This window comes from Aulonocara sp. 'chitande type north' Nkhata Bay, linkage group LG2 (genome assembly GCF_057382095.1).
Source record: "Aulonocara sp. 'chitande type north' Nkhata Bay isolate Kocher_YH1m ecotype deep benthic linkage group LG2, A_spYH_male_GT1.1, whole genome shotgun sequence".
In the NCBI taxonomy this organism is placed as follows: domain Eukaryota; kingdom Metazoa; phylum Chordata; class Actinopteri; order Cichliformes; family Cichlidae; genus Aulonocara; species Aulonocara sp. 'chitande type north' Nkhata Bay.
This window is the reverse complement of record NC_141345.1, coordinates 27,877,783-27,890,799: the sequence shown is the minus strand read 5'-3', so window position 1 is coordinate 27,890,799 and position 13,017 is coordinate 27,877,783. Positions and strand designations below refer to the sequence as shown.

Genomic DNA, 13,017 nt, shown 5'->3' with positions numbered 1-13,017 from the left:
CCTAACTTAAGACCTCAAACTGCTCACGCCTTGTGCTCAAGCCTTATTAAAGCCAGCTAACCTTCAAGTGCCACAGTAAAGCTGGAGGCCGGGCGAGCGTTGACGTTCTCGGCTTTGCTGTTTGTCTCTGGTTACACACAGAGCAGCATGTTGACAGGAGGGTAGTGTCCTGAAGGTGTGCGTGTGTTTGCTTCCAAACATGTCAAAGATACAGTTGGTTGTCTGTGGATATGAAAGTGTTTAGGTGTTTCAAGTATGCAGCGCATCTGAAATGCATCGTGGGCTGGTTGAGAAGCAGCTGCTGGATCACGAGGGCTATGAGAAGATGTCAGTGTGAAAGTTTGATATTAGTTAAGGTATGATGTGCATGCGTCTGCTTGGAATATAAAATTAACCTTAAATTGAATACACAAGGTGCAGGAAGACAGCCAGTGAGGGCATGTTAGTGGTGTTTTAGCACTGTGAGGGAGTTTTATTCTATAGTGTGGAGGTTCACATGCTTTTTGTAGTAGCTACTAAACAATTTATTCATTCTTGAATCTCTTTACTTTTAGTTGTAACAGTTTGAATCACACCAGCATACACATAATACTCCTGCTTTCATCTCTCAATCTCAAGCAGTCATTTTCACTTTTAAAAGCCACAGAGTCCTGTTTACAAGGGAAGCTACAGATTAATGATTTATGAGAGATGTGCCAAAAATGCCTACATGTATTTTAAGTTTTGAGAAGTAGGCCTGATTTGAGTTTTTAAGCGTGTAAAAGGTATAAAGCCCCACAATAGACTGGCAACCTGTTCAGAGTGCATCCTGCCTATTAGCCAAGGGCACCTGAGCTAGACTCCAATGCCCCCTTATCCTGAAATGTATAAGACAGATTGATATGCAATTTGAGAATTTTGGTTAAAAAATAAATAAAGCAAAACCTCTTTCACTTCTACTTATCTTCTTTAACAGGTCTTGACATTAGCTAGAAACAGCCATCACTGCTGAAATTGAACAAAAATGAAGCTAAACTGCAGAAGCAGTGTGTGAAAACCTAAGCATGCTCCATGATTCAGTAGCTCGTAGAACCACCTTTAAATTCAAATTCAAATTTTTATTTGTCACGTACACAGTCATACACAGTACGATATGTAGTGAAATGCTTGGACAACTGCTCGTGACCTAAAGAAAACAAAAAAGGAAAAGGCTATGAATAAGATAGGAAATAAATATGAAAAATTAAAAAGGGTAAATTTAACTAGGAAGGAATAAAATATAAATTATGGTTAAAAATGAAATAACTGTACAACACAAATTAGAATGAAGGGTAAATTTAACTGGGAAGAATAAGATAAAATATATAAATTAAAGTTGAAAATAAAATAACTTAGCAGTAGTAAAGAGTTTTCTGTATGACTTCATCTGTCTCTCACGTCACTGTAACAGAATTTTGGCCCGCTCTTCTTTACAGCATTGCTTCAGTTCATTGAGGTTTGCAGGCGTTCGTTTATGCACGGCTCTTTTAAGGTCCCACCACAGCATTTCAGTCAGGCTGAGGTTTGGACTTTTACTGGGCTGTTGCAACAACTCGATTCTTTACTTTTCAGCCATTCTGTTGTAGATTTGCTGCTGTGCTTGGTCAACTTGTGCCAAGCTATACAGGGAGTGCAGAATTATTAGGCAAATGAGTATTTTGTCCACATCATTCTCTTCATGCATGTTGTCTTACTCCAAGCTGTATAGGCTCAAAAGCCTACTACCAATTAAGCATATTAGGTGATGTGCATCTCTGTAATGAGAAGGGGTGTGGTCTAATGACATCAACACCCTATATCAGGTGTGCATAATTATTAGGCAACTTCCTTTCCTTTTGCAAAATGGGTCAAAAGAAGGACTTGACAGGCTCAGAAAAGTCAAAAATAGTGAGATATCTTGCAGAGGGATGCAGCAGTCTCAAAATTGCAAAGCTTCTGAAGCGTGATCATCGAACAATCAAGCGTTTCATTCAAAATAGTCAACAGGGTCGCAAGAAGCGTGTGGAAAAACCAAGGCGCAAAATAACTGCCCATGAACTGAGAAAAGTCAAGCGTGCAGCTGCCAAGATGCCACTTGCCACCAGTTTGGCCATATTTCAGAGCTGCAACATCACTGGAGTGCCCAAAAGCACAAGGTGTGCAATACTCAGAGACATGGCCAAGGTAAGAAAGGCTGAAAGACGACCATCACTGAACATGACACACAAGCTGAAACGTCAAGACTGGGCCAAGAAATATCTCAAGACTGGTTTTTCTAAGGTTTTATGGACTGATGAAATGAGAGTCTTGATGGGCCAGATGGATGGGCCCGTGGCTGGATTGGTAAAGGGCAGAGAGCTCCTGTCCGACTCAGACGCCAGCAAGGTGGAGGTGGAGTACTGGTTTGGGCTGGTATCATCAAAGATGAGCTTGTGGGGCCTTTTCGGGTTGAGGATGGAGTCAAGCTCAACTCCCAGTCCTACTGCCAGTTTCTGGAAGACACCTTCTTCAAGCAGTGGTACAGGAAGAAGTCTGCATCCTTCAAGAAAAACATGATTCTCATGCAGGACAATGCTCCGTCACACGCGTCCAAGTACTCCACAGCATGGCTGGCAAGAAAGGGTATAAAAGAAGAAAAACTAATGACATGGCCACCTTGTTCACCTGATCTGAACCCCATTGAGAACCTGTGGTCCATCATCAAATGTGAGATTTACAAGGAGGAAAAGAGTACACCTCTCTGAACAGTGTCTGGGAGGCTGTGGTTGCTGCTGCACGCAATGCTGATGGTGAACAGATCAAAACACTGACAGAATCCATGGATGGCAGGCTTTTGAGTGTCCTTGCAAAGAAAAGTGGCTATATTGGTCGCTGATTTGTTTTTGTCAGAAATGTATGTTTGTGAATGTGGAGATGTTATATTGATGTCACTGGTAAAAATAAATAATTGAAATGGGTATATATTTGTTTTTTGTTAAGTTTCCTAATAATTATGCACAGTAATAGTCACCTGCACACACAGATATCCCCCTAAAATAGCTAAAACTAAAAACAAACTAAAAACTACTTCCAAAAACATTCAGCTTTGATATTAATGAGTTTTTTGGGTTCATTGAGAACATGGTTGTTGTTCAATAATAAAATTATTCCTCAAAAATACAACTTGCCTAATAATTCTGCACTCCCTGTAGTTGCTGCACAGGCAGACTCACATTTGACTCTAGAATACTTTGGATCGCTTTAACATTTAAAATGCTGAGACCTGTGAAGTTTAAGATGTAGCTCTTGATGGGCTTTATTGCAGTTTCTCAGAGCACTGCAAGGTCTGATCTTGAGTTAAGTCTCGTGGGACATCCGCTCCTGGGAGGATTGGCAGCTTTCTTTAGTGTTTCTCACTTGTGAATAAATTATTAAATTGTTTGGAAATGACCTGATGAGCCTTCCCAGATTGATGGGCACCAACAGTAATTTCTCTTCAATTAATATATACATATTGATTTATTCTTTTTATTTACTCACTCAGCTGCAAAGGAGAAATCATGAAAGAAATCTTCTGCTACAAAGGTTTTAGACTTTGTTCACAGCTATAAAGCTACAAGGAAAGAATCACAGTGACAAATGAGTCCTGAAATGTATATGTGGACATGTGAGTGCTGCTTTAAGACATACTGAGGAGGGAAAAAGAAATAGTAAATCTATCCTTTCGACACGGAGCCCTGTGAAGTTCCCTTGCCAAAATTAGCAGGCTCCTCATTCATGATAGGAAAGGCAATATAACCGGCATGTAAATATCTCAAAGAATTTCCAGTTTATGAAGGTAATCTTATAGCAACATTTATAGCTGAACTCCTTGCTTACAGCTTTAATATTAGAGCTGGAATTAACTGCACAGCTGTTGCAAGCAGCTATCTGACTCAGATGTGCGCCTGTATGGGTTACTCACTGCATGTGTGTAATCTTGCAACCTGTGCAGCTGGTGCAGACACACACACACCGCTCTTTAAACCTGAGACCACCAAACGCAGCAGATTCTCCCCCTCTCCTTCATGGTGTCCTATCATTCGGTGTCATTTCTATTTAGGGCTCCTCCGCTGTTCCTCGTTTCCTCACTAACGCTCAGATAGAAGCACCAGCATTTAACTCCTGCACACCATATCGGAGGGGGGAAAAAACCCGCTGGGAGGACCAAGGGAATACTGTATGTGATCGAGAGAGGAATGTAGAGCTGGATTCATCACAGGGACACCACACCACTGGGATTTTATGTGTGGCTTTACGCTTCCTTCCTTATACTCCCTAGAGGTGATCTGTGGAGGACTATGCGTGACCATACAAACAGATAGAGCAACGGACCAGCTTTGATTTGGCTCATGGATACACTCAGCGTCCCTGGTCCATCCGCTTTGAACTCGGATAACGAGTCCCCTGAACATACTCCAGACCCAGATTCCTCCCGCCACACCACCCACACTGGTGGGCAGAGCGGGCTCGGTGGCCTGGGATATGGGATCAGGGTAGCGTGGCACCACCTGAGGCCCTTCATCCCCTTCTTTCTCATCAGTTCCATGGTGGTAGCTCTCGTCTACCTGATGCAAGCCATCATCTACGGGGGGCCCTTCAAAGACCCGCTCTTCTTTGTCAAGTTTAATGAGCGCTGGCCGCGACCGACTCCACCCCGAGTGGACACAACGTCCTCTACCGAGCTTTTTGGTCTGATCACCCCCTCATCATTTGAGGAAGTCCATGTTGACGTGCACAGAGACAACGGCACAACGTGAACTGGAATGTAGAAAAGAAGGACTCCAGGGGGACCACACGCTGCTCTTGGATTAAAAGAGCACATACTAATATTTGAGTGGGAGACATTTCCCTGCCGGTCCTCTGTCCCTCTTAAAATAAAATATAATGGATGAAATTTTTATTTCAGCAGCTGAATCAGGTTTCTTTAAAATCCATTTAAATATTCAGTGTGCTCCAGCTTTTGTTTCTCTTATGAAACAAATAAAAGTGAAACTACAATTATTTTTTACAACTTTTGGAAGATTTTGTTATTTGCACTGAAGGTTCTTGCATGGCGCTCAAAATGTATAAATCACTACCAGTTTTATACATTTTTTTTAAAGCAGAAAATGTGTCTGTGCGATTTGTAGAGTGAAGCACTTATGATTTTAAATGCTTGGCCTGGTTTTCTCTCTGCACTGAACAGCAAATGTGCTTTTCCTGTACGTTAAATAAAGTGTCAGTCGTCCGAGGTGGAAAAGTCAAACAGTGATGTTCCAGCATCGCAGTCCTGTAGTCTCCCTTTTCCTGATTTGTGTTACTATCCCAGCTCTACGCAAACACTGTCCAGGAAGCACTTAGAGGGAATTTATTACTCTAAAGAATGTAACGTTTGAACAAAACCAGCTTGAATTGTCTAACTCAGGCTTCTGAAGCCTCATTTTGACCTCATCTTAACGGCAGAGTTTATTTTTTTAGACAAATTAAAAGGTGTAAATTTTGTCCCCCATCACCTTCAGCCTTTCACAGCTGAAAATGCTTTATAGACTTGAAAAAATATGAATCTATCCTTTAACCTTCCAGTGGAGTTAATGTACTTTTCTACCTCTCACCACTAAAATCCAGCTCCTCTGTTCATAAGTAGAAAATATTCACGATTCTCTCCGTGAGTGTTTCCCCTATAAATGCATCTCTTGTGCTCATTACTCATTGCTATCACTGTATATAAATATATGCTTAGAGAGCAAGAGATGTAGGATTACATCCTACTTCAAAACCTACTGGTGGATAAAAATAATTTTATATTGATATGCTTACTAGCCAAGGTCCCTCATAAAAATTGTTTATCTCACATTAGACGGTGAAAAAGTTGAGTGGTAACTTTTAACTGTTATGTGTCTGTGCCATTTTAAAATGTCATGTAATGTAATAACAACTGAACAAATCCATGTGTTAAAGAATGAAATCAGCTGTGGTTGAATTATGTTGTTATTATTATTATTATTATTATTATTATTATTACTGCAAAAAAGTGTGCTAAAAACACAAACAGAATATTACAAAACGCATATAAATATGATAATAATAATAATACTAATAATAAAGCAGTTAACTCAACGAATTAAACTATAATACAATCTAATTTAACTGTGAAATGAAAAGAAAATACTATCTATCTATCTATCTATCTATCTATCTATCTATCTATCTATCTATCTATCTATCTATCTATCTATCTATCTATCTATCTATCTATCTATCTATCTATCTATCTATCTATCTATCTATCGCTTACTCTCCCACTAGTTTCTGGTGCCATTTGACGAAGACGGAGGTGCCAGCAGTGAATGCTCTCTCCTTGTAATGTGTTTGTGTATCTTTGGCCGGCTGTTTTTTTTTTTTCCTTGGGGGGTGGCCGTGGGGTCTGTGCGGTGACGCTGCCGCCCCCTAGCGGCGAAGCGGAAGACTGCACCGTTTCCTCTGATGACAACGTTGACCTGCGGCTGACCGCACTAAAATCGGACAAAAAACAGCCCAATAAAATGCTGTCCGTTAAATATATTTTGTGAAGTACATTTATTTTTAAAAAAGAAACGGTTTTATTTTGTGCCTCGATAGTGGATCTGTAGAGAGTTTTCAGGCCCGCAGACGGTGAGTAAACCAGGTGTCTGTCACATGGCCGACTTTAACAGCAGCTTTAATTAGCAAGCCGGGAGAGCGTGGTTAAAACAGGCCAGATATGCTGGAAGGTGATGTTAGAACAGACGTTTAGCGGTCTGTAACATGTTAACTAAGCTAGTACAACTCTTTTCTCTGTGTAGTCTGTTTGGAGTTCACTGCTAGCTAGTCCTCTGATACTAACCAGCGCGCGGGCTTTGAGCTGGCCCCACATGACTCGAGTTTAAATGTGCTCAAAGACTATTTATTGCTGCAAGAAATATTTAAGATTGCCCATTAATCCACACTATACATAATAATAAACTATAAAGCTGCTGATAAAGGAGAAAGAAAGCTCGACCTCAAAAATCTCTGTTTTAATGTGCAAAAATTTCAAACTCAAAAAGTGTGTTTTTGTCCACAATATCGAAGCATTTATTGTGCTAATGTCCAGGTGAGCAGGGATATTTGCTTCACACTCCACACACATGTCACCTTCCGTTTCCACTCCTCTCTGCTCCCCTTCTGAAGTGGATGGGGAAATGTGGTGCTACCAAAAACCAGGGTTTGATACCCTCCTCCTCACTGAGCTGCAGAGACAACAACAGTGCAGCCAGTTCTGTGACACTCTGCTTAAGGCAGAAGGTATGAGACACACATACACAAAAAACCCAAAACAAAATTTTGCATGTGTTAGTTTTGCTTTTAAAGGTTTTGTTTTTGTCATTTCTCCCTGTCTTGCAGGGGTGTCTATACCCGCACACAGCTGTATTCTGTCAGCTATCAGCCCCCACATCTCCTCCGCTCTGTCCTCCACACCGACTCCCGCTGCGGGGCAGAGTCGCCTCTTGGAGTTTCGGGCTCTGGGTGCCTGCACCTTGCTCCACTTGGTCAGGCTTCTATACTCTGGAGAGATGGCTGGGGAGGGTGAGAGGGAGAAGCAACAGGCTATTTCTGCTGCGGCCAACCTGGGCATCCACGGGTTGGTGGAGGTGACGAAAAGGGAGTGTAAGAGCAGGGATGGGGTCGGGCAGTGCGCCGAAATAGGAGTGCAGACGGAGCCTCTGATGTTTGAGAGTGAGGAGAGACCGAGCAGGTGGAGGAGAGAGGTGAGGGATGGGAGCACTTTTCTGTGGAAAGAGATGATGTCAAATGGCGGGAAGGATGTGTGCACTCAAACAGACGAGCTGCAGATAAACACAGCTCCACCTGCTCACCCAGCAGTATCGTTTGAGACCATCGATATGAGTGCTCTGCAGAGTATACAGCACACAGACCCCCTACTTGTTCCCCCTCAGATTTGCCCTGTGTCTGTCCTCTACCCTCCAAATGAACTAACACCTCAGATATCCTCTGCTCCCTTAGGTTCTATACCTGAAGCTGAAAGCACACCTGTTGCTGTTGTGACCCAGCCGTACACATCTGCCCCCCCATCCCTCCCTCATTTTATGAGCCAGACAACCATCTGTAATGCCGACCCCCAGAGCGGATGGGCTGACCAAGATGTCACAGTGGCGGAAGAATGGGAGGAAGAGCAGTTTAAACAGTTTCAAGGCAACATCCCAGGATTCATCAGCTACTTTCTGAACCCTGACAATGAGGAGGAGCCCCGCAGGGGGAGAGCAGGCCGCAGGCGAAGGTCCGGGGTTGGAGGTGCCAGGAGAGCCGAGACGGGCGAGGAGAAGCGTGGGAGACCACGAGCAGGAGGGAGAGGGCGTGGTCGGGGAGGATTAACTCAAATGGTGCAGGAGGTGGGGGTGAGCAGGTTGCAGAAGTTGTTCTTGCTCAGGTGGGGCATGAGGACGCCCAGGACGGGTCAGGGAGGCGGAGCTGCTGGGAGGAAGCTGTGCCTGCAGACCAGAGAGGTTGTGAAAAAGGGTGCACGCTGTGAGAGGAAAAGAGGGCGTGGCATAGCGTGGGCATTAAGCCAAGTTGGAGATGTGCTGCAGTCTGGTGAGGTCGGAGGAAGCACCACTCAGCGTGGAAGGAAAAATACGGGGCAACAGTTTGAACAGGTAAGCGAATGAGTGTCCTGTTTGTGGCATCTATAGAGTGTCAAAAGCTGTAATTAAATAAAATTATAGGGTCTGGGAGCTCAAAACTAAACCTTTGAGGGTTTTTACACCCAAAAATGAGAATTCAGATTTAAAACAGGATGTTACATTTGCTGCTTCTTTCAAACATTGTGACCTGTCCTTGTTTGCAGGGCAGTCTTCCTGTGCGGAGGCCACGAAGGTCCAGAGCCAAAACAGCAACATCGGCTTCCTGTTTTCCCACACCTATGCAGTTTACCAATGCACATACTCTATCTACCTCCAGCCACTCCTTCCAGGCTTCTCCATCTCCCCACCTGCCATCGCCTGCAGCCTCCTCTCCACCATCCTGTCTTCCTGTCCCAGCCCCACCACCTCATGAGGAGCAGCCTGAGCAGATCGATCGTCTTCTGGAGGAAGTGATGATGGGACTCGATATTTTACCAAACAACAAAGGCAGCGCTTCACGTGCTCAGCATCCCCTTCCAGCAGGTAGCAACACTGGCGCCTCTGCCTCTTCTGAAATCACCTCATCCCAAAACAAACCGCAGAGCCTTTCTTCTGAGCTCCATGAATCCACTGAGGTTGCAGTTGTTGCAGGAGCAGCTGGTCGCTCCAGTTCTACAAATGGTGTGGTGCCAGTTCTAGAGCGGCCGTGCGAGGGAGAGCTGGGTGACATGCTGGACCACTTCCTGCAGTCGTTTGAGCAGCATGTTGAAAGCTGTCGTGCAAGAGAGGAGATGGAGACGAGTGGTGTGAGCTCCACAGAGTCCTGCCAACCTCTCACTCTCATGAACACTTACAAAAAAAACAAAGATCACACTACAAACCCCTACATGCCTCAACTACAAAGGAGCACCCACAGAATTGAGTGCTCTCAAACACCTGAGCTGCACATTGATGAAAACGAGTCTCAAGAGAGCCGCTCACAGTCACGCAAGGCCCACGCTGGCCGCACCGTTTCCCCCAAACACATAGAGGAAACTAGACTGACTTCAAAACGACAGAACAAAAGAAGGCAAAAGCCTTATCTGTTCTCACTAGAGAAGAAGAAGGTGAAGGTGAGGAAGCCAGACGATGCGGTGAACAGAAACCCTCATGCCAGAAAAGAGAATCAGCTAAAGCAGATTCCTGTGGTGAACCTGGAGAGGAGAGAACTGCTGCCGGTCAAAGTGGCAACGCCGCGACACATCTGTCAGAATCTGAAAGGCAAGGTGGGAAATATTTCAAATAGCTAACTGGCAGATCGTTTAATTTTGCCGTCTGTCACCTGCTAAGTAAGTGAATAATAACAGTAATTAAATATGTAAGTAAACTGTATTTTTATAGCACATTTAAAACCAAAAAGGTTGCATTAATATTTCCATTGTCTATATCAGGGAGATTATCCAAATTATAAATCAATGATTATTATTTGGGAGGTTTTTAACCTGTGTTTTAATAAAAGAAGTTGAGCCCAGATTATCCTTCAAACTGTCAGTTTATAGTGGATGGCCAAATAATATTTCCCCTGGTTTGGATTTGTTTAACTCTAAGAAACTGTGGGACGTGCAAAATGTACTCACTGAGCCTTCTTATGGGTCAGCGATCTTCCTGATTCCAAGGTAAATCTGCATAGCGATGAAAAGAAATGTGCGGATGAGTAATATGACCTAGACAGAGCGTAATAAAGAAAACAAATAGGCCCCTAGATAGATCCCTGTGGAACTCCAAATGTCAAAGCTGCCGATGCAGAGGATTATTTTCCGGTTAAATCAAAACTATCCTAAATTTAATAGAAGATTCAAACCAGTTAACCCCAAAGCCTCAACTCCTGCATGATGCTTTGCTTGTTTAAGAATGGCTATACTACTGCATGCTTACACAGTACCTTTAGCAGAAGCTAGGTTTGCATTTATAATGAACTAGTAAGTTTAAACTTTAATTGTATACTATTAGGACATAGACCTTAAAAACGCTGTAAAAATCCCCACAGCGTGTGAGACTCTGTGATTACCAGACGGTGCATCCCAAATACTGCTACTTTGAGCCAGTTTGTGACAACTGCTAACGTTTGAATGCTGACAGATATTTAAAGTTACCACACGTGGATTTTTCCCCCACTCAGTCATAAAAGGCTCAGTGGTGTATCTACTAAAAGTCTCGGACGAGTACAGATTTCGTAACCTCGACCTCACAGTCAAGGTCATGGGTCAAGTTTTCTGAAAATCTTGTGAATGCAGTCAGTTAAGAAGGAAAGCTTTATACCATAGGTTGCATGTAATAGGAGGCTGAAGGGTAGCACTGTTTTCAGTATTTTCCATGTTTAGACTATTGTTTTGTACTTTTATAGTTCATTAAGGTGAATCTGTTTTACAGGATGCTTTACCCTTCCTCGAGGAGCCACTTACAGCCAAACGCCTACCCTCAGCAGTTCAATCAGGGCGCAGAAGTAGGGGCAGACCCAGGAAAAATGACCCTCTCAGCTCATCTAACAGAGAGTGTTCAAAACCACCCATTCTGGCACAGCCTGCAGATTTCTGTGTTGCGGATGAACAACTTGAGAAAAACCAGGAGAGACGTGAGGAGGAGTTGGCTGTACAGTCACACGAAGAGGTGGGGGGGGCTACGAGGAGGGGACAGAAGAGGGGAGCAGAGTCAGACGAGGATACGAGTGATAACGCCAGCGTGGCCAAGAGGGCTTGCTTTGAGACACCGACACAGCCACCCACCTCTGAACCTGCAGACTTTACCTCTAAACTAGGAGCCACAGATCCTGAGGAGACAATCGATGTAGAGACTGTTTCTCCGACCGGAGCCTGTTTACAAGAAGAAAAAGAAAATCTCCCGTGGAGTGAACTCAGACTAGCTGAGGGAAGTCTGACAGATGAGGAAGTACAGAGCAGCGCTGATGAGATCATCGATGTGGATGGAGACGACGAAAACTTTGAGATAAAAGAAGAGATTCAGACTCAGAGCAGAAGAGCGCCGACTGTGTTTGCTGACCTGCAGCCTTCTGTTTCACCCTCACAGTCTGCAAATGGAAGCTGGGACGTTGTCAAAGATGAGGTCATCGATGTGATTGGAGGCTCCAGTCCCATCCCTGAACCGGTGACCATCACGTGGACAGAGTCTTCAGAAGGTGAGGAAGAAGAAGGAGGCGAGCTGGACGTTGATGTAGTCGGAGAACACAAAGACAGCGCTTCATCAGTGATTTTCACCGCTGTGATTAAAGACCTTGTCAAGGGAAACGTTCAGACTGAGGTGCGCTTTCATTAACACCTCTAATGCCCCCTTCTTTTCTGTTCGTGTGATTTCTTACATTGGTTCATTTAACTGCGTCTATTTCAGGGCTGGTGACAAATGGTCGACGTAGATGTTCATGAATGTTTGTCTTCTCTCTGTATTGTGCTCACATCCACGTGCAAACATGCTGACAATCACACCAAGGATGTTTGTGTTGCTATTCCACCGGGGTTTAGGATAAATGGAGCAATATGTGTCATTTGTTTCAAGCAGTGAGGAAAGACCTGCATCCTAATGCGTAACATTGTGAGCTTAATCAGAACAAAAGACGTGTGTTTGTGTGAAGATGTTTAGTTTTAAGCTCTTCAGCTGAGTATATAGAGACAGCTGGGATTGTTCATAATTGAAGAATTTTATGTGTTACAAGTTTAATATTACTCATTTGTAACTGTTAAGCAAAGGTTTTTTTTTTAAACTGAAGTATTGGAAATACATTTAAAAAATCAGGTTTTTGTATGTAAAGAAAGCGTTTTTATTAGTTGTACATATGACAGTAACCGTGCATTACGCCTTAATCATGCTTCAGCTAAAAATCTACATCACAACTTAATCTTCCACGGCGATCAGAGTCGACCTGACCTGTAGTTGCATTATTCCAGAGCTGCACGTCAGGTTACGTTGTAAGTTACGACGTAGATTTCCCGCTGAAGCGTAACTCAGTTAGTTGTAAATATGATTGGTCATATATATATACATGTATGTCAGCTTCTGTTCTGCCAAAAATTTCCAGAAAACTTTCAGCACTCCTTGTTTTTATGTTTGTTTTCGTTTGCTAATGTTCCCCGTGGCACTTTTGGTTCAAGGATCTGTTTCCTGTAATAAAGATTTTTCTGTGATGCTTGTGACCTTATTACTGCGCAAGTGGATCTGAAACAACAAACAACAACAAAAGCCTCAAAAGTCCAATCCTATTTTTTTTAGCTTCCGATCAGCCAGACCTTCTTGTGATTTTTTTTTACGTGCTCTTGAGCAATAGTTCTTCAGTCTTTCTGAAGGTCAGGGTTTTTCTTTGGATACTTCTTTAGTTAAATCCATTAAAAAAATG

General features: G+C 43.3%; 1 protein-coding gene across 3 annotated transcripts; it reads left to right on the top strand.

The window, feature by feature from the left end:
• Positions 1-4,003: 4,003 nt before the first annotated feature.
• On the top strand, positions 4,004-12,770 carry LOC147338072 (uncharacterized). Of its 3 annotated transcripts, XM_086315152.1 has the most exons (6): positions 4,004-6,648; positions 7,109-7,299; positions 7,399-8,669; positions 8,861-9,901; positions 11,046-11,930; positions 12,018-12,770. In XM_086315152.1, exons 2-6 carry the CDS (start codon positions 7,143-7,145, stop codon positions 12,024-12,026), a joined length of 3,363 nt encoding a protein of 1,120 aa, XP_086171278.1. In that variant the 5' UTR covers positions 4,004-6,648; positions 7,109-7,142; the 3' UTR covers positions 12,027-12,770. The 3 variants fall into 3 exon arrangements, with proteins under 3 accessions (XP_086171278.1, XP_086171286.1, XP_086171270.1); XM_086315160.1 differs by having other exon boundaries at positions 7,186-7,299; positions 11,046-12,770; XM_086315144.1 differs by having other exon boundaries at positions 11,046-12,770.
• Positions 12,771-13,017: the final 247 nt, after the last annotated feature.